Source organism: Miniopterus schreibersii (genome assembly GCF_964146895.1).
Source record: "Miniopterus schreibersii genome assembly, chromosome: 9".
In the NCBI taxonomy this organism is placed as follows: Eukaryota; Metazoa; Chordata; class Mammalia; order Chiroptera; family Miniopteridae; genus Miniopterus; species Miniopterus schreibersii.
Genome location: NC_138118.1, coordinates 60,416,407 through 60,443,638, shown reverse-complemented (window position 1 = coordinate 60,443,638; position 27,232 = coordinate 60,416,407). Strand labels below are relative to the sequence as shown.

The window sequence follows — 27,232 nt, the reverse complement described above, 5'->3', positions numbered from 1 at the left end:
ATTTGGGAGGAAAGAACTATCTAGTCTCTCTCTTGTTGATCCTTCTGAATTCTCAAACACTAATAAAAATAAGGAAACATTTAAGAAACTGAGTATATTCTAGAAAAAAACTCAAATGCCCAAAATTAGAAACAATTAAAGAATTGTTTCGTCAGCACTAAATGATGATGATGTAATAGTGCCTTTTCCCAAATGACTTGGACAACCATGATGCCTAGGAAAGTTGGAGTATCTGGCTGGAGAGTCATTGGGTGCTCATCCTTCAACTGCATTAGGTATCTCAGTGTAAGTTCTGTGCATTGTGTCCCCCAATAGCTAACCTAGTGCCTGGCACATTAAAAGAAATCAATGATTATTTAACACACACAGACACATTTATTCATTTACCTATCCATCCGTTTGTCCATTCATCTATCCATTTACTCATTCATTCATTTAATTAATTAATTATCCATCTAAATTTCTCTAGATGTACTCAAAGAAGCCAGGAAAAAGTAAAGGGTGGGGGTTGGGTATTTAATTGCTTCAGGAAAATATTAGGTGTTTGGGTAATAAGTTAGTGACCACATATTTTTTAGGTACGCACCAAATATTTCCTCATTCTTGCTGTGTATGTTCTCTATGAATTAAAAACCATTCATCTTAGTTTTGATTGCTATTATTGTTCCCTGAATAATTTGTTTACCCTCCCCACCATTAAGCTCTTCTTTCTTTTTGATTTATTTGGAATTCATTAGTGTATTTTTTGAGGTAATGATCAAAAGTGATTCTCTTCCACACTAATATTTAATTTCTTTTATATGTTTTTAAACGTTTTGTATTTCTCAATGTTGTGTTACTTATTTTGTGTTACTGATGTAATTTATTCAAGAAGGTAACTCAGAGCTCCAATCAGTGAAACTGGCCTCTATCAAGACCGACCAATGAATGAACATTTGTGTTTTACGTTAATATGGTTAGGTCCTCATTTTAAACAATTGTTTTTGATTAATGACTGGCATGGACTACACTGGATAAGAGGGCTTCTTTAAGCAATTTCTGTAGCTATAAATAGATTTGTTGATATCTCTCTGGGAAGCCATTTGGTATGGCTTTTAACAAATGTTACAATTGCCATGTATGGTGAGTTTAATTTTCTGGACTAGCCTTGTGATCCGGCTGCATAATAAAATGTAATACAGTCTTGAGGCTCAGCAACTTTTATTGTTTCCCTTCAGTTTTGTCTAATCGTGTGATTTATGGGGAGCGGTGGGGGCCCGGATGGGGAGTCTAGGTATAAAAAACAGGGGTGAATAGGATATTTCAATTTCCTTTCAGAGTGATTTAATTACTAGTATTTTACACCACATTGTTTAAGTAAGTAAGCCCCCAACAGGCATTTGATAGTCATTTGATCGCGGGCCCAGTTCTCCAGCTCTACCCACCGGGCTGCACTCTGTGGAAGTCTGTGAACTCCGGGCTAGATGGACAACTACGCAGGGCACCCTGCTTCCCAGGAGAGTTTTTAGCTGTGTTTTCATATTACCCCAGGTCTTCCCATTTAGTCATCGTAATCCATGTGTTCTTCTCAATAAACCTCTCTACGTGACCACCATGTCATAGGAACCCAGTAGCTCTTCAAAACTGATACATGGAGTCCCCTTTTCAGATGGTGTTTTTGTTTTGTTTTGGTGGAGGTGGGGTTGGGATGAGCTGGCAATCTGGCTTTCTTTCCAGTTTTATTGAGACCTAATTGCCATACATCATTATATAAGTTTATAGTATACAGCATAATGTATTGACATAATTACAGCTATTTAGTTCAGGTTTTCTATATTAATCTATTATTATTCAACTCTGACGTCATTGTTTTGAGTATCTGATAGGATTGAGTGCCTCACAAACTTCATTTGTCATTTTTCTATAAATGACTTACACAATCATTTTGATATTGTGTTAATTGGTATTAAAAACATGTTTGTTAACTTCCCACACATCACTACCTGCCTTCATTTGGTATGTCTTCCTTTTTGTCCTCACAAATGTTTTTTATAATTTTCAATTAATAAATTTCAAGTATTCCAAGTAAAATTGGTATTAAAAATAAATTTTTATATATTGTCAATATATAATGTAATAGTCAATAGTGTCAACAGAATCTTTGTTTGTTTTGTGTTAAAGCTTTGCAGCTTTAACTTTTTTATATTATGTCAATAGTTACTATTAATGTGACTTTATTTTACACAAGTTTTGCAGCTGTAATAATTTAGTTGATTTCTTGGAATGTTCTGGATAATTGATACAGGCTTGCTTAATGTATTCTTTATTCCACTCCCCATCCCCGACTTCCAAACTTACCAACTCCACACCTTCTTCCCATAGCCCACCTCACCCCCTACTGCCCCACCCTCCTCCTTCCTCCATCTTCCTTTGCCCTTCTCCCACCACACCACACCGTCCACTCCCCCACCCTGCCCATTTCCCCACCCCCAACTCCCCCACCCTGTCCACTCCCCACCCCCAACTCCCCCACCCTGTTCACTCCCTTACCCTCCACTCCCCCACCCTGTCCACTCCCTCACCCCTCCACTCCCCACCCCCAACTCCCCCACCCTGTTCACTCCCTTACCCTCCACTCCCCCACCCTGTCCACTCCCTCACCCCTCCACTCCCCACCCCCAACTCCCCCACCCTGTTCACTCCCTTACCCTCCACTCCCCCACCCTATTCCCTTGTTGCTGGTGGACGCTGAAATGATCAGGACACAATTTGCACTTAACCACTAAATCTTTATTAATTGAATTTATTATAACATCAATACAATATTAGTAATTAGAGAGAAAGAAAGAGTAAAGAGAATACAGTGATAATAATGGGGAAGGGTAGAGATGTGGGACAAGAGCAGGTAGAAGGTGTAGGGGTAGGGAGAAGAGGTAAAGAGGAGGGCGACTGATGGGAGCAACGTTTTTTATTCATCGCTTTCATTTCTTATTAATCATTTTTGTATAACTTCCATGAATATTCAACATTCATCTTTATCAATGTCATTTCAGCAACAATTTCTCAAAGGGTATCTATCCACCCTGTAACTCTCTAAAGGCTCTGCTCACAATCTCAGTCCCTGGAGTTAACACCCAGGGCATTAAATGATCTATTTAATGATCTATGCGATCACCTTTGAACTTTATCCCACTAGGGTTTTTTCCATGTTCAAGTCACCCTAAATAGGTTTAATCTCCCTGCAGTTCCCTCCGAATTTATTTGAAATGATTAAGGGTAGCAATCACAGGGTAAAGGATCACAAGTACACATGTCTACTTATAGAGATATCTAATAATAATCATGCTGTTTAACTAATCCCACCCACTTAAGATTACTTAATAATCCCTCCCACCCTAAAATTACTTATGATTATATATATCCCCTATTACTTAAACTGATTACACAAAGAAATAAAAACAATACAATTTTCCACAGACCAATTCAATAGCATTCTACAATCTGAAACAACAAAGAACTTTCATTCCCACAAGATGTGCTTTCTTTCTTTAGATGAAAATGTAGTGTGGTTCCCACCCGGCTTTTCATCTCTGCAGGTGGTCCTTCCTTTCTGCCCAGGTCTTTCCCAGCAGTGTTCTTTGTTGCCAATCTTGGAATTCAATCTGATGTTAGCTGTCTGTGGTAGATGACAACTGGATCAATTCAGAAGTCTAAGAGGTACCTGCAAACTTAAACAGAAATCCAGACTGCACTATATAGATGTGCCCCTCTTATTCTGTGCACCTGCTAGTTCACTGTGCTACCTCACATGATTTAATCAAACTAATTCTTCATTTTCCAGCATCTAATACAAATACCTCATAGCTCAAACTAAACTGACCCTTCAGAAATGTAAACTTCTTCTATATCCCAGCACGATGACCTCAGCTAGCTAGCTCTCTCCGAGTTTGCCTAAAAATGGGAGCTCATATCTTCTTCTTCCTCGATTTTTTAATTAACTGCAAATTTGGGCCAAAAGTCAATCAATTTTGCCAATTTGTTTCAAAGGGTTGACTGTTGGCTTTGTTTAATAATTGATATTGATTTATTTATCTCCTTTGTTTTTAGTTTGCTCCCTTTCTAACTTCTTTAGAGATTTAATTATTTTACTCTTTCCTTTCTTAAGAATAAAGGCATCTTTGTTGGAAAATGCCCCAAAATTTTAAAGTATCCAATTAACACAAATTTGATCAATAGCAACAAGATAAATCATTTGATTGAAAGGAAACTTAGTAAAATTCTGATGCTACAGAACAATAAATTTGAAATTACTTATCCTTAACACCTACATTTATAGATAGCATATATAGCAAGAGAACATAGTACACACTGCCAAAAGTTTTTCACAAGCTTTACTAAACAGCCGTGTGTGTCAGGGACTTCATCCTTGCGTTGGATGGACACCCATACCACCACACTCTCCCTGACTGTTGTCCTCGCCGGCCAACATCTCCAGACTTTCGCTTGCAGTGATGGCAAATGTCCGTGTGCACATGCTGCAGCTGCAGACGAAGACCCATTTCTAGGCCCCCTGCAGCTTGAAGATCAATTGACAACTGTAAATTTGACACAACACAACTTGAATTCAAATATATGGAGGATGGATTGGTATCTGAGGTAAACTGAAGCGACGCTTCAAATGAGTCCAGAAGCACAAATGCACCATTTAAAAATAATCACGTACTCTAAAACACACGAGTGACTGACAAGTTTTCTGATTCCATTGAAAAAGTAAAAAGAAAGTTATTCTGGATTAAATAGCCAATTGAATTTGTATATTTTTCGTCAGATTTTTAAAGGCCTAATTGATTAAATTGAAATTATATATGATGTTAAAATAAAAGATTGAAGATGAACAAGATGAACTATTATACAAAACTCCAGTTCCGAGGAGCCTCCATTCACAGTGTTTGTAAGAGTTCACAGTTAAGTATTTTACACTACATTACTCATCGGTTTTAATTAGCTTAACTCTAACACAATAAGAACTGAATAGTACTTTGTAATTCAATGGAAATAATATTTGAGCAGTCACCACTTTAAAACACTGTTAAAGGACACCACTAATCTACAGCTAAAACATTTAAGTATTTAAACATGCAAGAATAAGGGTGGATGATGATGAATATGTTAAAAGATGTTGATGACAAATGAAACTTCACCATTAGACTCCTCTTCCTGATAGACAATTTGAAATATATACCATGTTGTTCTCTGCTGCTTAAACTGTGTTTTGGCAACTGGCGACTGTGTGTTGAAAAACACACCCCTTCAATCATCATCTTCTTCCCCACGCACGGCAGCGAAATGGAGTCTCGGCAACCAGGCAGGAAGGGCGACACAAATCCTGCAGCAGGGTTAATGGCAGTAGTAAAGAATTAAACAGAAAGAGAGGTTAGACAAACACTTCAAGGCAGTAGCAAGGGACCAGGCTAAAGGAAGTCAGGCATTCCCAGGTTAGCACAAAGCATCCAGGAGACACCAGATGATGTCACTGGATCGAAGACAACACGCGTGTTGTCTGTTGCTTCGAGTCATCCGAGTTGCTTTCAGAGACCTTTCATTCATCGGCAGCTGGATTTGTAGCTCACTAAAGTAGTCCACATCCTCAAGACAGTGTCCAGTGCCCCATTTTTCTCTTCTTCAAAGACACCCCTCCCAGGCATAAGAGTGTGCCTGGGCGCTAAAATCATTCTCCTTCTCTAAGCATCCTGATGCTACAGTTTAGTGACGATGAAATGCCCAGATGTGTAAGGAGGCAGAGATGTGGACACATGCTCCCAAGACTTCCAGTGATTCATTTGCCACTCATCAGCCCTCAGACGTGATGGACAGGTGGTCACGTTTCACAAATACCAACAGGCTTGGAGCCACCAACAGTTTCTGGTTGCCAGGCTTACCATTCTGTGGAAGCCACTGCTGGCATGACGATGGTGAGGTGTTGTGACAAAGCCAGAGTTCTTGGGTACGTGTGGTTTGCACCAGGATGTGAAGGCACACTCAACATGCAAGAGTCTGTCTGAAAGGGCGCTTCCTTCTCAAGCTTGAGGTGTTTCTGTTGCAGGGGTTTTTGCCTGCTCCTGGGAGAACCGGTCAAGTTGCTGCTCCTTGAGAATTAACAGAACCGTGAAAGAGAAGTTTGCAGATGGTGAAGTTCCTAAGGGTGCAGCAAAGAAGATCACGGAAGCCGCTTCGCACTGCACCAATAATTGTGGCTTCCTTAATAAGGCGTCGGTCCTCCGGCGATGCAGAGAGGGTACCGAAACTGCAAGGAAAGTCATGTCCTCCTCAAGCTCTCCCCCTCCAGAAAGAAAACAGCATTTCCTGTGTTGGCATCAGCTTCTCTGTAAAGGCTCATCCAAGGTTTCCAAGATCCGCTGGGCCGTAAACGCGTTAGGAATTTTAGGTTAGCATCGGCAGTTAAAGGTGGGAAACGGAGAGAGAATCTGTTGGTCCATATTCTGTTGCTCCCAGAAAATGCTGGAGCTCTTTTGGTGCTTTTAGGGTGTGTGCCAGTCCAGGGCGGCGGCCCTGACCTCCTGCGGCCGTTGCAGAGGACTGCAGCTCAGGCTGGCCCGGAGAGACAGCAGTCCACGGCGGCACACGGTCGCTGACAGAGAAGCTGAGCAGGGACGCCTGCTGAGGGCGGAGGGCCTGCAGGACACGCGGCATTCACAGGCTGCTGTAGGACGGCGGCGGCGGCGGCGGCGGCGGCGGGGGCGGCGGCTGCGGCGGCGGGTACTGGGGCACCGGAGGCTGGCGGTACCAGTGCGGATTCCAGGTGATCATCACGGGGACATAGAGCGGGCGCCCGTGTCCATCTCGTCCCACTGGGTACCAGGCGAATCCGACGGGGTAGGTCGGGTACGAGCCATAGGCCGGGTACGACGGGTATCCGGGTATCTGAGGTATGTATTCGGTGTACGAAGCCAGGTGGGCTTGGTCATCCAGGTTTGGGATGGAGAGCCGAGGGTACTGATTCTGGATGGTGAAGTTGTTGGGAGCTCGGCAGTCGTAAGAGACTTGCAGCTTCCACCCTCGTTTCACTTGCAGGACCTGGGCCCCGTTGGGCGCGATGGTTGGGGTGATCAGCCCATCTTTCACGTTCCTGGCCACGAAATCGCGCAGAGCTGCCATTTCGGACTCGGACAGCGAGTACACGTGTCCGCTGGGGATGCTGTGCGCCCCGGGAATCATCTCTATGGCGGGGTCCACCAGGCGGTGCTCGGGGTAGACGTGCTCGTCCACCGGGGTGTACACGTTCTGCACGTAGTAGTACCGCACCGGGTAGTAAAAGGACGGCTGCGCCGGCGGCGGCAGAAGGGGCGGTATTGGAGAATACATCCGGCAGTGGTATCGGCAGTATTCGGAATCAAAGACGATCGATCGGGTGCTCCAGGTGATGTTAGGGTCGTGTGTGCTCAGCCAGCGCACCCCCAGGACGACGGGGAAGAACGGGGACTGCGTCACATCGAAGGACAGCACTTCACGGTGGTCTCCCAAGTCGACGATCAGGTCATGCGTTTCGTGGACCACGGGGCCCGAGGCTATGGGGCGCCCATCAATCGCTTCCACAAGGATTGGCCAGTCCTTGATCCTCAGAGGAATCGCATTCTGGGCAACGTATTCGTAATCAATGAAGTTGCCAGAAGCACCAGAATCGATCATGGCTCGGACGAACAGGGTGTGTCTGCCCGGAATGTGAATCTGGAGCATCACTTGCAGGTGAGATGAAGCATCATCTGGTGGGGACCTTATTATTTCCGGCCCGGTCGCTGAAGGTCCCTCTACAGCGGGGCCGGGGAGTTTCCCGCCGGCGAAGCCTTCGAGGCCTTGGCAGGACAGTTGTCGGCGTAGTGGCCCCCGTTCCCACAGTAGAGGCACAGGTTGAGCTTCCGGCGTCTCTCCTTCTCTTCTTGGCTCAGGCGCATGCGCGCGCCGCCCACGGGCTCCGTGGGGTCCGCCTGGTGGTGGGCGGAGATGCGCGGGAAGACGAGCGCGCGCGGCGGCGAGCGCGGCTTGCGCGCGGCGGCCGCCCTGGCCAGCCTCCGCTCGATGTGGATGCACTGGCTGATGAGCCCGGGCAGCGACCTGGCCACCTCGAGGCGCGAGAGCTCCGCCTGGATGTGGTCGCTGAGGCCCTCGTGGTACTGGTCGATGAGCGCGGGCTCGTTCCAATCCAGGTCCTGGGCAATCATCTGGAAAGCATTGGAATAGTCCACGACCGACCCCATGCCTTGGCGCAGCCGCCTGATCTTGCGCTTGGCCGCCTCTCGCCGCTGCGGGTCTTCAAAGACGTGCTTCATCTCGGTCATGAAGGCCGGGTAGTTGTGCATCAGGTAGTGGGCTCGCTCCAGCTTGGCGGAGGCCCAGCGGGCGGCGCGGCCGGTCATCATGCTGGTCACGAAGCAGACGCGGATGCGGTCGACGGAGAAATCGCGGGTGCTCTTTTCCATGAACAGCTGGCACTGGGACATGAAAGGAACCAGCGTGTCGGGGTTGCCGTCGAACTTCTCGGGCAGGTCCTCGGGGGACTCCTCCTCCTCCGGAGGGGGCGGGGCCGCCGCCGCCGCCGCGCCGCGCAGCTCCAGCTCGTCTTCCTCCTCGGGCGGCGCGGGCTCCACTTGCTCGCGCAGGTTCGAGTTCTCCTCGGTGAGCTTCTGCACCTGGTTCTGCAGGTTGTTGTTCTCCTCCGACTGCCTCATGACCTTCTCCCGGAGGTTGTTGATCTCCTCGGAGAGATCCTCCCGCCGGCGCTCGGCCAGGTTGGGCAGGTACTGGCCGCCTTGGCAGCTGCGTGGGGAGGAGGGGTCGTTAGGGGGGGGAGGAGGGGGAGGAGGTGGGCAGTCGGGCCCCAGGGTGAAAGCCGGGGTGGGAGGGAACCTCCCGGGCGTAGCTTCGCTCCTGTGCGGGCGGAGGCCTGGATCCTGGCCTCCTCTTCCACCCTTTCTTCTTTTGGTTTTCAAGAGTTTTCTGTTTCTGTAAATGATAGAAGCATAATTCAACATATACGGTCAAAGCAGCACAACACAAAGAACAATTTAGCGTTTAAAGTATCCACTAAGTACTTTAAATATGTGAGTAAAGTATCTCTTTACTTGCTTAGATTAATAGTTAATAAACAAACAAAACCTCTACAAAGAAACAATCGATAATGGGGAAAAACCCCTCTTTTTGATTTCCAAGTGACTTTTTCTCCTCCAGAGTCACCTGTTCATTATGATTCGACAATATATAACTATCAACAGTATGCGTTGTCTAAATTAATTTTCAAGCCATAATTTGATTTCCCACATTGAATGCCCTACGGGACAGAAGTGGCACTGAGCAGCAACATGTGTATGTCAGTTTTTCCTTCCTTTTATGTAGGCATCAACAAACATCAGTTGCTACCTCCTAGGAGGAGCTGGGCTTTATATATAAAATGGGACACTGGAAGAAGCCCAATAATAGTACACCTCAAACTTATAATAAGGATTTAATTAAATAATTCAGGTAAAGCATATAGTGAGTTTTCAATAACTGTTAGCTGATATTAATAAAATTACTAATAAGAGAACAAAAAAGGTTACTTTCTGTGTAAAGAAGTTGGTATTAAAACAGGGAGGGGCTGCAACTATGGCAACCTGGGCATGCATTTCCCACCTAAAGATAGTATTTTTTAAAATACTGTGTCGATCAAACAAACCCAGGGCCTCATTTGACTTGCAGGCCACAAGTTTGTAATCCCTGCTTTTTAAACAAAATTTGCCAGTGCTGCCCTACGTGAAAGTTTGTGATTTAGTGTGGGATAGGGCTAAACTCCTAGGGCTAATTTAGTGTAGGATAGTGGTGTGGGGGTTGTGGATATGGGAGAGAAGAGACTACACGTCCCTAACTATATGTATGGTGACAAATCACACATACAATAAATCATCACAGAGTCTGCATACTTTCTAAACATAGGGTTAAATGTATTTAGATTAAATTATTTTAACTTTTCAATGATTTTTTAATGAGCATCAAATTTTCATTTTTGGAAAACTCTAGGAAAGTGCTCAAAAGTTTAGAAATATAATGTATAAAGTAGGCAGACTGCCTGTGCACTAAATTCTAACTTGTCAATACTGTTCCTCTCTGACCCATACGAATGAAAATGTATACCAAATTAATTACATAAAATAAAAATGCAAAGATAAACGTGTTATTCAGAGAAGTTAGGTGAAAAATAACTACTATTTCAACCAATAGGAGGGTACAATTGAAAAGCAAAAACGGTGGTGGTAATAAAATATACCTGTAAGCTTCAGCTCTGTCCCTGGCTGTAGAGAAATACCCCTTCCTCCTTCTTTCCTAAGACCCCTCCTAATCCTTTAGGCCCCTCCCTTGCCCCAACCCTGACACCCTATGCCCTGTGCCCTGTGCTGTTTTTGTGGCCTCTCCAAAGAGTGGCTATACAGCAGAGTCCTTACTGGACAGATTTACTGTGCCATTTTAATAGTTTTAACTTTCTATTTAATTACTTTAATACCTTAGGATACAAAAAATGAGTTGACATTCAAGATAAAATATTCACGTTTAAAAAAATTAGAAGATGCAATTAACACATCATAGTTTGACATTTGGTTTCATTTCCAACTCCTTAAAGACAATTGTATTGGTGACACTCAGAATATAAGGTCACAAAATAATACAATTTTTATTTATTAAATTTAATTAATAAAGAATTTTATTGTCCTATTGAAAAACTAATAAGCACAGGTCAGGTGACTCAGGTGCCATTTCTGTCCTGTAGAAATTAATGCTTTCAAAACACAGATTTCTGAAAAGGCCTGGTGCAGACTGAACCAGGTCAGAAAGGTTAACCTACGTGTCAGTCACAGTCACTGGGATGGGTGGGCTTTATTGAGGCCCAGGTCTGATGGTTTTAACATCTGCAAAACACAATAATAGGTCAAACATAACAACACATTAGGAAATTAAGCAAACAATCACTGAATTGTTTAGGGAAACAGAAGATCAATAAGAGTTTAAAATTCAAATGCTTTTGGTAGACAGGAAGGTAATATAAAAGTCAGAAGAGACTGAAGTTCAGACAATAGGGAGGGGCTGCAACTATGCAACCTGAGGATGCACACCTCCCCTCCCAAATACATTCAATTCTTTTAATTCTTTAAAAACATTTAAATCCAGTGCTGGTCAAACAATTCAGGGCCTCATTTGGCGTGCAAGGTCACCAGTTTGAGACCCCTGACCTTTACTACTATCAGGTCTCAGGCCTCCACCACCAGGAATTGTAATTTTGGTGTGGGACTCTAAGTCCTAAAAAAGACAAATGCCCAGACCAGAGTACTTTAACCATTAAAAGTGATAGGGCAGTGGGCAGGCAGGTTAACTATCAGTGTAAAGAAAGTGTTGAAATGTTTAACAGCAACTGGAGTACAGGTTAACAAGGGAACAGGAGCATTGTGACTGGATTTGAATTACAAAACTATAGCTCCTTAAATGCCCCCTTAACTGGGGCAGGATTGGGAGGCTGGGGGGATGGAGGGGTCAAGAGTCCCCATTTCTAAAACCTGAAATGACATTCAGTATAAAGCCAAGTTACCTGGGACAGATGCCATTTTTATATATGAAAAAGAGTTTAGTGTTAGTCTTTTTAGGAATTAAATACATACATTTGTTCAATCTTTGACTCTTTAGGATGACGTCTAAAAATTTCTATTCCACAAACACACCAAAGAACAGCTGTAGCCAAAAACTGCTGTACATTAAACATTCTGTTAGGAAATGACACTTCATTAAGCAACTCTTAATTGCTTTACATTTTCAAATGTCCAAATTTCTTTTTGAGTACTATGTGTACTATTTGTAAAATGCAAGTTCATTAACATGCACATACTTTTACCATTGGTTTGAACTCTTTAAAATGCAGATACAAAATTTTCAAGAAGAGGGATGTCAGGGTGTCAAGGTCGGTAAAAGGGACCTGGGGACTTATGAAAGCTGTAATTATGATAAGCACGATTGTATACTTGTTAGGGGTGGGGTTGACAGAATTTGGAGAGCCAAAGCCCCCCAAATCTCCCTCATAACAAAGTCCTGGCACATGGTTTATAACATATGGAACCAGGTTTTTTAATTTCTTCATTTAGTTAGAAACAGAAACATGGTACATCTGACTGGCAATAAAGTATGACTTTGTTTTATAAAGATGTTTCATAATGCTAGTTAAAACCCTCAATCTATATTTTGTAATGCAACCACTTTACGTTACATTACACAAATTTTAAATATGACAATTATGTACCATTAAATAGTCCACTTGCCCCAAATTTAAATAATTAGCTTTTGCTTTTTTATTTTTTAAAAAGCTAATTATTTTGAATACTTTAAATTAATTTAGTTGTGTTGTATTATAATTACAGCTTACATTGGAGTTTAAAAAAATCCATACTTTTTTAAAAGATCCTGTTAAATGTAAGAGATAAGGCAAGCAATGCACTATAGGAAAGAGCCAGGAGCAAGGCACCAGAAAAAACCTGCAAACACCAAGGAAAACACCGAATAAAACAATTTACTCTAGTCACTTAACACATATTTAATGAGTGCCTACCATATGCCAGGCACAATTAATAAATATGTAGAAAATTAGCCAGGGCTAATACCCTAGAGTTCCAAGAAAAAAATCTAGCTTCATAGGCACATAGATATACGCCTCATTCCCACTCAGAGGCCAAGCCAGCACACCACCAATAAGCCACTTAAACCTCCTATGAAATAGTTCAAGTTGTTCCTTATTTTGTATCCACCAACGCATGGGATTCCAATAAGTACCACCACAAAGGTCCAGTAGTGTCGCAAAAAACCAAAAACCAAAATCCCGCCAACCTCCCCCCTTAAATATTAAAGTTTTTAAAACATTTTCTTTTACTTTTCATTTGTAGTAAAAACATTTAGTTGGATTGCCTTTAAAGGCGCCAGTCATGTAAGCTTCTAGAAGCACCCTTTATAACCCACTATCAGAAATTTAAATTGTGGGATTATGTTACTTAACATATGCATAAGCACTTATAAATAGTGCTTATGCATTCTAGGTATAATTGTGATTGTTGTTAATTGTTCTCTATTATTCTTATATTTGACACTTGTGGATAAAAAGCAAAATCCGTGCAGCAGAGAAACCGCAGGAGGGCGGGGCTATGCAGCCAAGCTCAAGTAGAGAAGGCGCGCAGGCGCAGAGTTGGGCCCGATGGGGTGGGGGATAGCTCACACTGCGCAGGCGCAGGCGGCTCTGGGGGAGGCGGGGCTGTAGGCCAACTCAGGAGGCTGGCTTAGGGAGGGGCCGAGCTCTGGATAGGCGGGGTCTAGGGAACCCCCTCAAAGGAGGCGGGCTCCGAGGGAGGCGGGGTCTGGGGAAGCGGGGTCTAGAAGGCGCGTTCTGGGGAGGCGCGCTTTGGGAGGCGCGCTCGGGAAGGCGCGTTCTGGGGAGGCGCGCGCTGGGGAGGCGCGCTCCAAGTAGGCGCTGGGAGGCGCTAAACCGGCTCTGAGCAGATACCGCAACGAAGGCGCGCTAGAATGGGCGGGGCAGGTCTGAGACTGGCTGCATGCCTCTCGCAGGATCCCCCCTCCCAAAACCCTCCCACCAGCCTCCAAAAGCCAGATTCATTTCATGCAACAAGAGCAATCCCCTCCAGACCCAAACCCTCCCCAATACTAAGCAAACCAACAGTTTCCACAAACTGTTGCTGGACGCCGAATCGCGCCACCGCTACAACTATAGCGCGACTTCAATCAAGCCCAACTAGGCAGGGAAGCCCGCTCTGCCACCACCAAAATATTCCCTTTTACACTCAAGGCAGGGCCCCTCCACTCCACTGCTATAGCAGGAATGGTGTAGGCAGAATGTTAAACGCTAATTTTTGCCTGGGGCTCCATTTTGTCTACCACCACCAGCACGCAGAGAACCGACCTGCAGAAAAACGTAGTGGGAGCCATTCCAAAAGGTATGTTAGAGACAAAGGGTGGGGTTCCCCCCTCTAAGAATACAGAGTAATTTGACTCTGAAGCTTACATCCCTCTACAGCTGGTTTCTTTGTAGCGCCAAACAGTGCAGCTTGGATATCTCTGCAGCTGTTATTACTTTGTAGAGCGTTTGAGGGTATAAATTGTTCTGCAGCTCATGTACCTCTGCAGTTCCTGTGCCTTGTAGCGTGTAGCTCAATGAAGCGCTGTTGTAGTGCAATCGTATCATTTTTGTAGCGCTAATCTTCTGCAGCTTAGGTTTTATAGCGCACTTAAAGCGCAAATCGGTCTGCAGCTCATAGATCGTTGCCGTTTCTACTGGTTTGTAGCGCTCTGAAGCGCCCATCAGTCTGTAGCGCAATTGAAGCGCTTATCAGTCTGTAGCGCATGAAGCGCCAATTAGTTTGCAGCGCGTATCACTTTGTAGCTCATTTGAAGAGCAAATTCCAAATTGGCCTGTAGCTCATGTCCGTCTGCAGCTCATGTCCGTCCGCAGCTCATGTCTGTCTACAGCCCATATCTGGACTTAGGTTCTGGAAATCATAGCCCTGAAGGCTTGGTTTCTCCACTCTGTTTTGGGGTACAGCCAGTGAAGGCGTGACAAGGTGTGAAGATATTCAGGGGAGCTACTCCATCTCCCGATAAGAATGGGGATTGAATCTGATCTTGAAAAAAAAAGTCCTCACCGCATACTCACCACGCGAGGACTCCTCTGCGAAGGCAGGAAGGACGGGGTCCCACACCTGTGCCAGGCGAGGGCTCCGCTGGGTGCTCCGCAAACCGGAGTGGCTCCGGTTGCGGGCCCGCTCAGCGGACCTTTCGCGAGGCTCGGTGGACCCTCTCCGCGGTTCGCTGTGCTCCCAGGTCGCAGTCAGGTTTCTTCGACACACACCAACCGAAGTTGAAGCGCGTGTACCCAGAGCGCAGACTGGGAGCCTTATATAGGCTGAACAGAGGAGGGGGGCGCCAAATCCCAGCGTGCTCCGCGAGTTAGGGGGGCGGAGGGGATGCGGGGGCGGGAAGGATGGGGGTGGGGGCGATGCCTCGCTACCCTGGCTCGCCGCTAGAGGGAGTACGAGATTAAGGAGGGGGTGCAGGATGCTGATGCTGAACTGGCCAAGCTGGGAGGAAAGAAGAAAGGGAGGGGTGGGGAGGATCGAGGACGGCCGGCCTAGGCAGGCCAAGAATGCAATTGCCCCGGTGGTGGGAGCTGGGAGACCCTTGTGCTTGGACAGGACAGGGTCGGGGGACACGCAGGATGAGCCCCTGGACCACTGGCACCTTCTTGCTGACAGGTTAGTGGCCCGCGCGCGACAGGAGGTACCGAGGCAAACAGGCCTACAACCTCCCCATCCCCCGCCCAGGTTTTGGGTACCCGGGTGCATTTTCTAGCCATCAGCCCCACTTACTGCCTGGGTCCTTACTGCACCCCTCCTCCAGGACGCCCCCCACCCCACTTCCGGGCCTTGTGTGTCCCTTCCCCGGTTTACCTCGGGCCTTTTCTGCCCCCCCCCCCCTCCGCGGGCCCCTCCCTGCCCAGAAATCGCAGAAATTTCATCTCCAGTTTCCATTCCCAACCCTACCCCCCCACCCCCAACCCCATCTCCAACTCCGGTGGTGGACCTCTCCCTATCCCTGAAACAAAGAGCTGGGAGTCATTGCCCATATTTTCTGGGGGGGCTCGTTACCCCACGAATTGGGATCTGCGGCCCAGAGGCGAGCTAAAGGAAATGGGTTGTCAAGCGGCGTCCCCCTCCACATAAACACATTGTTCCCTTTTCTCGAATCCGATCCGGAGAGAACAGAAAAATGTGCGTTTGGAACATCTGATTCCCCCCCTTACTGAGCTCGTTTCTCGGCGGCGGCTACCTCGTTTTTCTTGGGCTTTCCTGGCAGGGAAGCGGAATCCCGAAAGGCTGGAGCTAGGCGGGCGCTCCGGTCAGGGTTAACCGGCTGGGGGCTGCGGGGCTGCGGGGCTGCGGGGGCTGCGGGGGCTGGAGACGCCGCCGACGGCCCCGCTTGCCCCTCCAAGTGCAGTTTCGAGGAAGCAGAGACAATTAAAAGCAGCTGTGGGCGCCTCGAGCGCGCCCGGCGGGCTCCGGAGACTCGCGGCCACGGCCTTTTGGTGGCGATTATGAGATTTTCACCGAGACCTAGGTCTTCCTGCAAGGTTGCATTTTTGTAAATCTTGTAGAAAGAATAAATACATTTAGTCACGGCAGTCTCAGGTTAATCCTTTCAAGCGCTTTGCCGAGATCCAGCCGCAAATATTTGTGTGCATCTCTACATGTAAACATACATATTTTACGTTAGAGAAAACTGCAGGGAGCTAAAAGACTCATAAAATGATGAAGAGGGATGCTTTTTTAAAAAAGCCTTAGCGCGGATTTCTTTTTAAGCGCCCCAAAGTGTTAGGCGCTGAGAAAACGGACAATCTGTTGATAATCAGAGCGAGAGAAGTTTAAGTTAAAATGGGAAAGCACATTGTCTACAGCTGAGTAACGTTCCTTAAACGAACGAGACACATTTGTATTTGAAGGCTAACATTCAGTATAGTTTAGTAACATTGCTACAGGTTATTTTATACAGAGAGAATAAGTAAAAATTTGGCTCATAGATGACAGGGTGGCAGGGATCCTACTGTGTTTATTCCTACAAATAAACAAAATTGGAGCACAATGAGATTTTACTTTTTTATCAGAAATAAAATATTGACCATTAGATACATGAATGAATGAACTGCAGATTTCCAACAATGAAAAATATTTTTCTAGGAACTTGGGGGAACACATTTATATTTTAGGATGTGCACCCTTTTCTTCAAGATAGACTAATATCAGGATTTCTTATGTTTCCTAGAGTACTGTTGTTGTGACCACTGAACTGTCAAATTCTTAGCTTTATTTTACTCCAGAAAAGTTACTTCACCTTTTCCAAAAAGTAAGATTGAAAATCAGTATAGATGGTAGGGAAATTTCAAGTTTATAAATTATCCCAAGACTATTGAACAAGTTTGAACCAATTGATTTTTTTATTTCAAAATGTTAACCAGTATTTTCTTTTTGTAAATAATTTTAAAAGCTTTAGTATTATTTTTATCATAAGTAATTTTTATTTATTGTACAAATTTCAGGGGAAAATACTCTAGAAAACTGGCAAAAAAAGCTCACCTGTAACCTCTTCATTCTAAGATAACCCCAGTAAACATTATGGAGTTTACTTTTTCAGACTTTCTTTAACTAGTACATATTTTGCAGAGGTGCATATATATAATTTCTAAAATTAAAAATGGAATCAAAGTAATTTTTCTCTATTTTCTTTTCAAAGAGACTTAACTGTCAAATAGCATTACATTTTCAGAGACTTTTAGAAAGGAAATAATATTAATTACATTTTTTAATTAAAAATTTTAATGAACATTAGTACATAAAGATTTATAACCAGAGAACTGAGAATTTTCTCTGATTTCACTATGCTAACATACACATAGTTATCATTTTTGTATATTTCCTTGCACTGTTTATTCCTCTACATATGAAATAATTTTAACTTTGCCTTAGAAACAGACTTTCCAAGGGAAAAAAAATCAGTAGGTAAGTAGTTTTGATTAATCTTTCTTATCTAAAACAAAATGTTAAAAATAAAAACAAAATACAAGGTTAATAGGCAATACTTTAGATAACATTTTTGTTATTTAAAACAACAAAACAACATTAAACCCTACCTCTCAAATTAATAAAGAATTTTAAACACTCTTTTGACATTTAAAATCATACGTGAATTTTGGATTTTCTCAGGTATTTGTTCCCAGTGTTGACTGTTTCTTACCTATTTTGCACAAGAGTTCATGTAAAAGCAAAAGAGTTGCTAATGTGCAGTATCTATTTTATCAAATAATAACTGGGCATTGTATTTGCACATTTTAATCCATCTTAATGAAAGTTTTCTGTGGGTCTATGAAGCTGTTGATTTACTACCTATGTTTAACTTCTAGTTTAGTAGGGAAATTGTATTTCAAAACAAAGTGGAATTTTCATTTGTCAAATAATAAGTGGACTTTCTAGTTGGACATTTTATCTACTTTAAATGATAATTTGCTATGGGTCTGTGAATCTGCTGATTTACCTCATACATTTGGCTTAACTTTTAGTATGGTGGGAGAATTTATTTCTAAGCAAAGTAAAATTTTCAGTGGTCAGACATTAACTAGACTTAGTATTTGATCATTTTATCCATTTACTGTAAGAGTTTGCCATAAATCTAAAAGCTGTTGATTTACCTCATACATTTAGCTTTAATTCTAGTATGGTTGACAAATTGTATTTCTAAGCAAAGTGGAATTTTCACGTGTCTCTAATGAAAAAATACTGGTAAGAGACAACCTCAAAGAGAGAAAAATAACATGTATCCAGTTTCTAACACTGGCTTTCCACTGATGAAAACCATGCTCTAACCAAAATGCTGAAACAATGAAGGAACCCTGACATGTTAAAATTTCTCAATCAGATATTCAAATTGCTTGGGATTCTGATATGTGCAGTATTTATAGATCACATCTTCTCCAAGATAACTAGTCACTTTGTTCCTTTTTCTTTTTTACTAACTGACCACACTTAGTCTATCCAGCCCCTTTTCTTTAAACTTGCTCTTACCTCAGTTCGAAACACCAGTGCAAATTCTATTGCTGATTCTGCTCTTAGTGTTAAAAGGGACTCTCGGTGAATAGATGATATGGGTGTATGTGTCCGTTAGAGATTCTTAGGCTGCAGCTCTGTTTCAGACAGGAGCTTCACAGAAATATTATCATGATGATTTTGGGTTTTTTTCCATTCTTTCCAACGAGCAGAGACAGAGAGACAGACATGACGGACAGACAGACGCACAGACGCAAAAACATCCAGTCTTTTCCTAAACTTCAGGATTCAGTCTGCTATCTCCCTGATTTCCAGAAATATTAAACCACACACAGCAATGCAAAATAAAAATTAAAAAAAGAAGCTGGTGTTTCTAAGGATCAACAAGTCTTTTCAAATGACTTTTTTTTTTTTTTCTTCCTGATTGGGGTTTTCAGGTGGGTAGGATCTGATAGAGGCTCAATGCTCTTAAAGCTATTTCACATGAGCTGCCTCTAAGCAAAATTCCCTGTGTCTTCACTTTTTAAAACAACGTAACTATAGCAAAGACAGTATTGAATGAGAAACAATCTCTGCAGTCTGACATTAGAACATATGTATGGATGCTCCTGCTTTTCTGGTCTGATGCATGTGCACATATATTTTCACATGACTGTAATTTTAAGGTGTGCAGATTCTTTACACTTTGTTCTGAAAGATAAGTGAATTTTGCTTTCAACAAAGCATTCGTCAAGGCTTGAGGATACTCTGTGTGTGGCGTGGTGTGTAAACTAGCAGGATTGCTTTGACAGCGTGAGTCTGGCTGAACCAGCACCTGCCAGGTGTGCGGGTTACTGAGTTTGGGTCCGGGAGTGGTCCCTGGTGAAGGATCACACATTCTTCCTCAAAATTTTTATGAATGACTTTGATGAAGATCTAGGGAGCTTGCTCTAAAGTCCACAAATGAATTAAAAAGGGTTAACTGTTACAATTAGATAACAGAACTTAGAGTTAACATAGGTTGCAGTGGTATGCAAAAAGATATTTTATAGTAGTAAATGCTTCATAATTCACTGAAGTGTGAGGAAGGAGTTGACTTTACATGGTGGTGATTTTTGAGGAAAAAGGTTAATATGAACCAGCGGCATGATGTGGCCGCAAAAAATCAAAAATCAAATTTAGATTCTGGTAATAGAATAGTGTCCATATGTCACAGAAATTAATAGTGCCCTGCTCTAATTAACCACATCTGTAGTATTGTGTCCATTTCTGGCTGTCACATTTAAAGAGAGATGTTGACAAATTAGACAACTTCCAGAGCAGTCCGTGGGGATGGTGAGGGGTCTGGCAATCCTGTCGTAGGAGCTATCCTCAAAGGGTCTGGAAATGTTTAGCTTGAAGACTAAAAGTAGCCATAAACTCTTCTCTTTGCTTGGGAAAGCTGAACTGGTACCAGTGGGTGACAGGATTTCAACTTGAGACCTTCGTAACAGTGCCCCTCAGCAAGGGAGTCAACTTAACATCTTTACTTGGTCTATCCTTTTAAAATATCAGAAATATTCACCTTTTTTGTAATGAACATTTAATTTGAAGGCCATGATAACACTTTAATGTAGGACAGCAATGATACTTGTGATGGAAACATTTTTTCTGATAAAGTGTCTAAAAAGAATAGCCCTATGTGTTGTGTTGCAAGTTGATCTCCTACAACTTGAAAATTGCTGCAACAGGGCAATTTAGTACATTCCTTCCTCCCCTCTTCCATTTCAAACATGAAAATCTGAGAAGAGAAAGTTTTCTCTTTTTTTCTCCCTTACAAAGTATCCTAGCCTTACTTGCTTCCTAGAGTTACTCCTTCCTTGGGGTTTCTAGCTCCCTGGGAGCAGCAGGCTCCTTGGCAGAGTGACGGCAGATGCTGGGAGTGCCCAGGGTTAAGGGGAGCAGGTTGCTCCTGGCCGCTCGTCCGGGACAGCTTAGCCCTCAGCTGGTGGGGCTTCTTACCCAGGGGGACATGTGGGGCAATTCTTCCTTCTGCAGCCCCCTTTTACCATTTTTTGCTTTATTTTCAATAGAAAAATAAAACCTTTCAATCAAAAGTAGTTTCTGACACCGTGCTGTTTTAACTTCTATTTCAGCCTAGCTAGCCTGGTTTCTGAGTGCCTCGGGTACATTCTTAGTGTCTCGAACATGTCTTGGGGCAGATTTTCCCCTTCGCTCCATCTGCCTTTTGATCGTTTGATTACCGTAGCTAACTTTGAAAATGTGATGGCTCAGGATTAATCTGTGGAGCATGCACACAGGACTGCACTTCTGAGAAGTGAGAACCTGTAAGGCAGCTGACCCCGCAGAGACAATTTTTATGCCCTGGAGCCTTGAAAACTAAGGCGGCCGCCAGTGAGAGATGGGAAGGAAGAAGAGAACATTCTCCAGTTATCTCTTTTAACCCACTTTTCCCTCCTCCTCTCGCCGGGGCCTCTGCCCTCCGCACCCGGGACGGTCACCCTCTGCCCAAGCTGTAAGGTCAGAAACGCGGCCACTGCGTGAAGTATGATTTTAATGTTGAGCAAGTTTCTCCTAATTTCCTCTCTGTTTTATAAAAGGGCCGTGCGTGCTTGTGGGACTGGCATAGGGCGCAGGGCACCTTCCGATGGCTCGCTTCCCAGTTGTGGGAGATGCCACAGGCGGTCCTGGGCTGAGCTCCTGTTTCCGAGAGAGAAATGCTCCAAGATGAGCCTCTGGCGCGTCACCGCTGGCTCACCTGCTCCGCAGGCGGCTACTTGCAATTCCTTGAATGCACCGCTCGCTCCTGCTCCTGGGTTTGGGAGGTGGAGCATCCCTAATGTTTAAATTCTAAAAATTCGAGAACGTATTGCAGAAATTAATAGGAAGCCTCAGAACAGGAGTTGCTGGCATGATCATTGATGTTGTAGTATCAAAAAAATAACTTGTTAGTAAAAAGCTAAAGCCCTCTCTCTTTTCTCCTTGGGTCACTTGGGTAGAATTTTTATTTTTTTTGTATCTTCATCTAAGAATTTTGGGGCAATATTGATGCAATAGAGGTTTCAGTGTGTTTTGTTACTTAGAAACCACTATTCTTTAGCATGTCTCACTTTCTGCTTAATTGCCTTGGACTAATCAGACTTTCAGAATAGATCTTCGGCATTCTGTACTCCGGGAATCGCCACAGCATCTGTTGTGACATGGAAGGCAGATTTTTTTCTCTCCTGACAAACGAAGCCACTCATTTCAAAAATGTTTAGGAGTTGGGCAGCCCCGGTGTAAATTCTTTCCCATTCTTTAGCTTTACACTCATTCAGCTAGTCACCCCTTTGATTATTATGGAGATTTGGGGTTCACTGTGAATTTGAAAGAAGAGATTCCAGTTAATTTTCCTATAGTAGTTAAGTGACATATTTTAGTTCCCAATTTCTTCAGCAATAGGTGATAGAAGTAAAATTGATCTTTTACCTTAGAATGCAGAAGAAAAGGGAAAAATAGCCCAAGGTTGCTTTATTTTTTTTCTCCTTGGGAAATTGGTGTTTCTCACTCAGCAGTAAAATGACAATGGCTTTCCTTTCCTATGAAATAATCAGTGTAGTAGCATCTTTAACATCTTTCATTTTCTGTAGTTAATAGAGTGGATTCTAATCACAGACCAGTACTGCAGAAGTGGAAACAGGGCAGGTTGTTACACGTGTCTGTCAAAATGCAAAATGTATGTTATTTTGTGTCTACCCGGTTTACTTTTGAGAGTTTAGCTTACAGATATATTTGTGAAAATGCTCAAAAAGATAAAAGTATAAGGATGTTTACTGTAGCATTGATAGTAATAATGAAAAACTAGAAAAAATAGTGGTCATCTTTCCTAAGTAATAATTCTCTTATTCATTTATGTTTTTTACTCCGACTGGTTTTGAGACTCTGTGTGAGTTGTTGCCGGGGAATATGTGGTCCCGGGCATTACGGAATTTTTACCCTATTGGGGTTGACAGAGATTAATTAAATAATCACACATATAAATGTGCCCTTAGAACTGTGATACGTACTACAAACACTACTAGAATTTCTAAGTTGTGGATTTAGCCAGACGGGGGATTTAAGGAAGGCTTCTCTGAGGACATGCTCAGGGCTCAAGGATGAGTAAATGTTAGTGAGGTGAAGAGGAAGGTATATTTCACATAAAATTTAAAAAAAAAAGAGCTCTCGCGGCCCCTGGGGCAGGTTGACATGGCAAATAGAAGGTGCTGGATGAAGTCCAGTGAGGCTGGAGCCGAGCGAGAAGGAGAAGCACAGCGTGAAAGGAGGCAAATTTTGCAGGACTCGCTAGTCCACTTCAAAGAGTGTAATCTTTTTTCCTAAAATCTATGGAAAATATTTGGAGGGTATACACAGGACATGGTCAGATTCACATTTCAAAAAGAGAACTCTAGCTGTTTTGTGCAGAAAGGGTTGAAAGTGTCAGAGTAGATGGCAGCAGATCAGCTCGAAGGCTCCTTTCATAATCCAGGTTAGAAACGATGACCTGGGCCGGGCGGTGATGGGGCGATGAAGATAGGACATTTTAAAGAGTAGATAGCCACAGGAGTGGGTCACGGGTTGAATTTGGGCAGGAAGAGATGTTCGGGATGATTTCTAGATTTCTGTTCATATCGGGGAGGATGAGGAATGCTGGGGAAGGACCAGACTGTAAGGGAAAGATCAGGAGTCCTAGTTTGGACAGGCTGAATTTGAGGTGCTGGTAAAAAAAAAATATATATGATTGAGCCACACAACGTAAAGCCATGCAACCTTACAATGTGATAATATCATGTAAACATGCTCAGGAGATAGGCTAAGTGAAAAAGTGTGATCGCATTATGTAAAAAAAAAGAGTACATGTACTTATATTATGTGTATGCAGACATGTTTGCATATGCACAGGATGTGGAAAGGTGCAAAGAGTGGCATTGGAGGGATGGCAATAGATACACGAAAGGGAACGTTTTACCCTGCCGGTTGTACTATTTGAATGAATTACAATGAGAATATATGGCTTCTAAAGAAAGGAAAATTCATGACAATTTCATGAGAGTATGTTTCTTTCAGAGTTTTCTTAATTGGAAAATCTTGTAAGCATTATTATATTTTTTATTTTGGACAGTTTTTTCCCCCTACAGTTTTACTTCCCTAACCCAGTAGCTCTGACACTTTGCCTTTTAGTCTTACACCAGATCTCACATAGCCTACGTACTGTTTTGTAGTCTGCCTTTCACTAATTTTATTAATTTCAAAACAGTCCAGCATTTTGCAAAGGAAGACAGTAAATAGTAATGGTTTATATAATGACCGCATATATTCTGTTTCCCTTTTGTTATGGATCCTACTGGTGCTCCTTACTCATCTAATATTTCCGAGATAAAATACAGATAGTGCTGTTTCTGGGCAGTGGAAACCCAGCAACACTGCATATGCCTTGGCTGAGCTATTTGAGCAAAAGAGTAAAACTACCAAGAGAAGTGGATAACCCCCGTTTTGCCATGAACTCTTCTATTAAACCAACACTACTTCTTTAATTGACTAATTTCCCCCCTTCAGTTTTCATATGTGTAATGCAAAGTTGAATATCGTGCTCATACGGTTTTGCTTTTGTTGCATTATTTTCTCAGAACAAACCTGAGTTGATGAGAATCAGAAGGTACAGATATCAGTATAACTCGCTTCTTACTGCTCCTGGCTTTCCTCAGAAGGGTTAAACTGCTGCTCTCAACCGGTATTCCTTAGTCAGTGCTGAATTAAGACTTGTTAAAATGCCATTTTCTTAGCCTTGCGAGAGGCCATGTGGAGTTTGGGAGGGTAGGAGCCTATAGCTGTTGCTTTGCTCTGAGCAAAGGTAAGTGCTCAGAGTGTTTACTACAAGCTGCCTTAAAAACATTATCATTTTTCATGTGTCTTATGTCCATGAGAAAAAAAAGAGAGTGCTATATTTTATAATACCAACTATAGTAACAGTAAGATTTTTCATTTGAACATCTATTTAAAAAAAAATCACATAGAAAGAAATTAAACTTTTCTTCGTATTTGAAGATTAAAAATGATAATTCAGTTTTTGAGAACATAATTATGTGTTAAGCACTCCTTTAAGGGTTTTAAATGTATTATCTCATTTAAAACTCACAATGTCTCTAGGAAGTGGGCACTGTTCTGTCCCTACCGGGTGAGGAAACTGAGGTACAGAGACACTGAATAACTTTTCCAGTGGACAAAAATTAGGATTGAACCCAGACACTCTGTCTCCAGAGACTCTGGTGTTAAACACTACTTTTCCCTACTCCCATCTTTTTTCACTCTGAAGCCTGGTGTCTTACCTAGCTTGTGCTAGAATTATAAAATTCTAATAACTTTTAATTGTATTAAATAATTACTATGTCATGCCTTGCCAGGCTTTTCTGTTTTAACAAAGTTTGGAGGCTTCTTACTCTGGCCTTCTGGGTTTAAAGTCTTGCCATTGCACTTCTCTGAGGAACATCTTTTCCTGACTCCTTTCTGAGATTGGGGTGGATAGTCCTCCTCAGCATATCCCTTTTTCTCCGTAGGTTCCAACTAATGTTTTCACTGTCTTCTTTTAACGAGGTGTGTGTGTATGTGTACGGTGTGGTGTGTGTTAGTGCATGGGATTAATCTCCACGGGCATTGCCTCCTTGCTAGCTATTTCTAATCCAGCAGTCAGGGGAAACTTATTTTTTCTGGAAAGAAAAATAAATTGAAGATGAGCTGCTAGTAGTGATAATAATAGTAATAATATCTCAAATTACATTAAAGTATATAGTTTTCAACTTTTGCATTTAACCATATGAGGGTTGTGTCGATGAGTAGATGACATGGACTTTGTAGTCAGTCAAGAAATGGGTTCAAAAATCCAACCGTGTCACTTACTAAACGCATGGCCTGGGATAAGCTACATCGTTTCCTAACACTTCTTATCTTCATTGCAAAGTGGAACTGATAAATGCTTACTTTACAAAGCTAACATAAGGTTAAATTAGTTAATATGTATAGAACCCTTAGTGGAGTGCAACATAGCACTCAAAATGTGGTAGCACATAATGTCAACTAATGTTTTATGGGAGAGAAAAATATAAAAACAATATGAGACAATTTAAAAAGTGTTATTGATAGTTGCATAAAGGAAGGGAAGAGAAAATGTAGAGGCAAGGGAGGGACATAGTGACATACGAAATCTTGAGAGAAGGGAAGAAGGGATATAGGGTGTGAGCTATATGTGCAGTTTATGAAAGCAAAGTCTGTGTCCCCTTCCAGTAAAATATGAATAGAGATGAAACAGTGGACTCACCTTGATTCTAAGGTGTGTTAATCAGATTAAATTCCATTTGGTATATCCTGCTGTTTACTTGGACAAGACAGTGATGTTGGAGTAAGTTATTATTTATTATTTCTATCCCTTGACATTCTGATTAGCTCATCAGCAATCAGTCACTATTCACTCTTCAATTGCCTTTATTAAGTAGCAGACTCCTCCTCCCCCAGTCAGCAAATTATTCAGGTTTGGGAAAGAGGACTGTCTCTTGAGAGAGTGCTTGCCCCAGGCCAGATGAAATGCAGTCGTGCTGCTACAAGACTCAGAATGAATCATGGAATTTTAAGACAAACTTTAAGTATTGTATGGTTTCTAGGGAATTTAAGGGCATGCCATTCACCTTTGGATTAATTCTGACTTTGATGATTTTTCAGAGGGAGCATTAAGGAATTGAATAAATTGTATAATGATATGCCAGCTAATTTTGTGAATGTCTTTTTAGTTGGGGCTGTGTAAGCGCAATATGCATGTAATTCTTTGCTTTTGTGTTTATGAATTAGAGCAAAACTCACATACAGGTACAATTGTAACATAGATTACCCTGAACTTGTGAGCACAGTGGACTTCCTTTCAAGATTTCTGAGAATGGTCCATTATCTTTGAAAAGAGTCCAATAAACAGTCTATACAGGTTGGCCTATTTTTCACACATTAGAATTAATTTTGAAAAGTTATATGTAGAATAGTTTAAAAAATTAAGTCATATTTTCCCATCCTAACTAAGGAAATTTGTCCTCACAGGAAAAAAAAAAAGCTATGGTCCTTTTCTAATGAAAATCAAACTTTAAAGTACTAGCTTTTCCCAGTGAGTATTCTGCATTTGTCAATGTGCAGACTGGAGTAACTTTTTTGTACAAGAAGTTAGTGGAGTGGATCCACACCATTAAAAACAAATAGTTATTTTCATGTTATTGAGATTTTCCCCTCAAGCTATGGGACTTGAGTGTTTAAGCAGAGACACCATCCATGGCATTCTGTCTTGCCTTTAGTGGCATTGCCTGGTGAGTAGAACCATGAAAAGTTGTCTTTTTGTTTAGATTTATTGGGCTGTGGTCTTCTGTGGTCAAAGTAGGAATTTAGATGGATCAATATGAACTTTTAAACAATGGACGTGCTCAAAGCAATCTGTGCATTGTGTTTAAACTATTTCACCCTGCCTCTATTTTATAACAGTTGAGGCTCCAATCAGATTTGTATTTTGAATCCTGTAAAAGTCAACTAGACTGCCCTTATATAGGACCTGG

General features: G+C 42.6%; 2 protein-coding genes across 7 annotated transcripts in view; one reads left to right on the top strand and one right to left on the bottom strand.

Moving 5' to 3' along the window:
• Positions 1-2,747: 2,747 nt before the first annotated feature.
• PEG10 (paternally expressed 10) lies at positions 2,748-14,874 on the bottom strand. The gene is made up of 2 exons (XM_081147883.1): positions 14,709-14,874; positions 2,748-8,997 (listed from the first exon to the last, which is right to left on the bottom strand). The coding sequence occupies exons 1-2, from the start codon at positions 14,711-14,713 to the stop codon at positions 7,806-7,808; spliced, it is 1,197 nt and encodes a 398-aa protein (XP_081004009.1). The 5' UTR covers positions 14,714-14,874; the 3' UTR covers positions 2,748-7,805.
• Positions 14,875-15,129: 255 nt separating this feature from the next.
• Positions 15,130-27,232, top strand: part of SGCE (sarcoglycan epsilon) — a 64,684-nt gene continuing 52,581 nt past the window's right edge. For 2 of the 6 annotated variants that reach the window (XM_081147880.1, XM_081147879.1), the window contains exon 1: positions 15,154-15,317. In XM_081147880.1, the coding sequence (XP_081004006.1) occupies positions 15,209-15,317 (109 nt within the window). In that variant the 5' untranslated portion in view covers positions 15,154-15,208. Of the gene's footprint in view, positions 15,318-27,232 lie in introns of all 6 variants that reach the window. The other 4 variants (XM_081147878.1, XM_081147877.1, XM_081147881.1 and 1 more) reach the window with 4 other exon arrangements.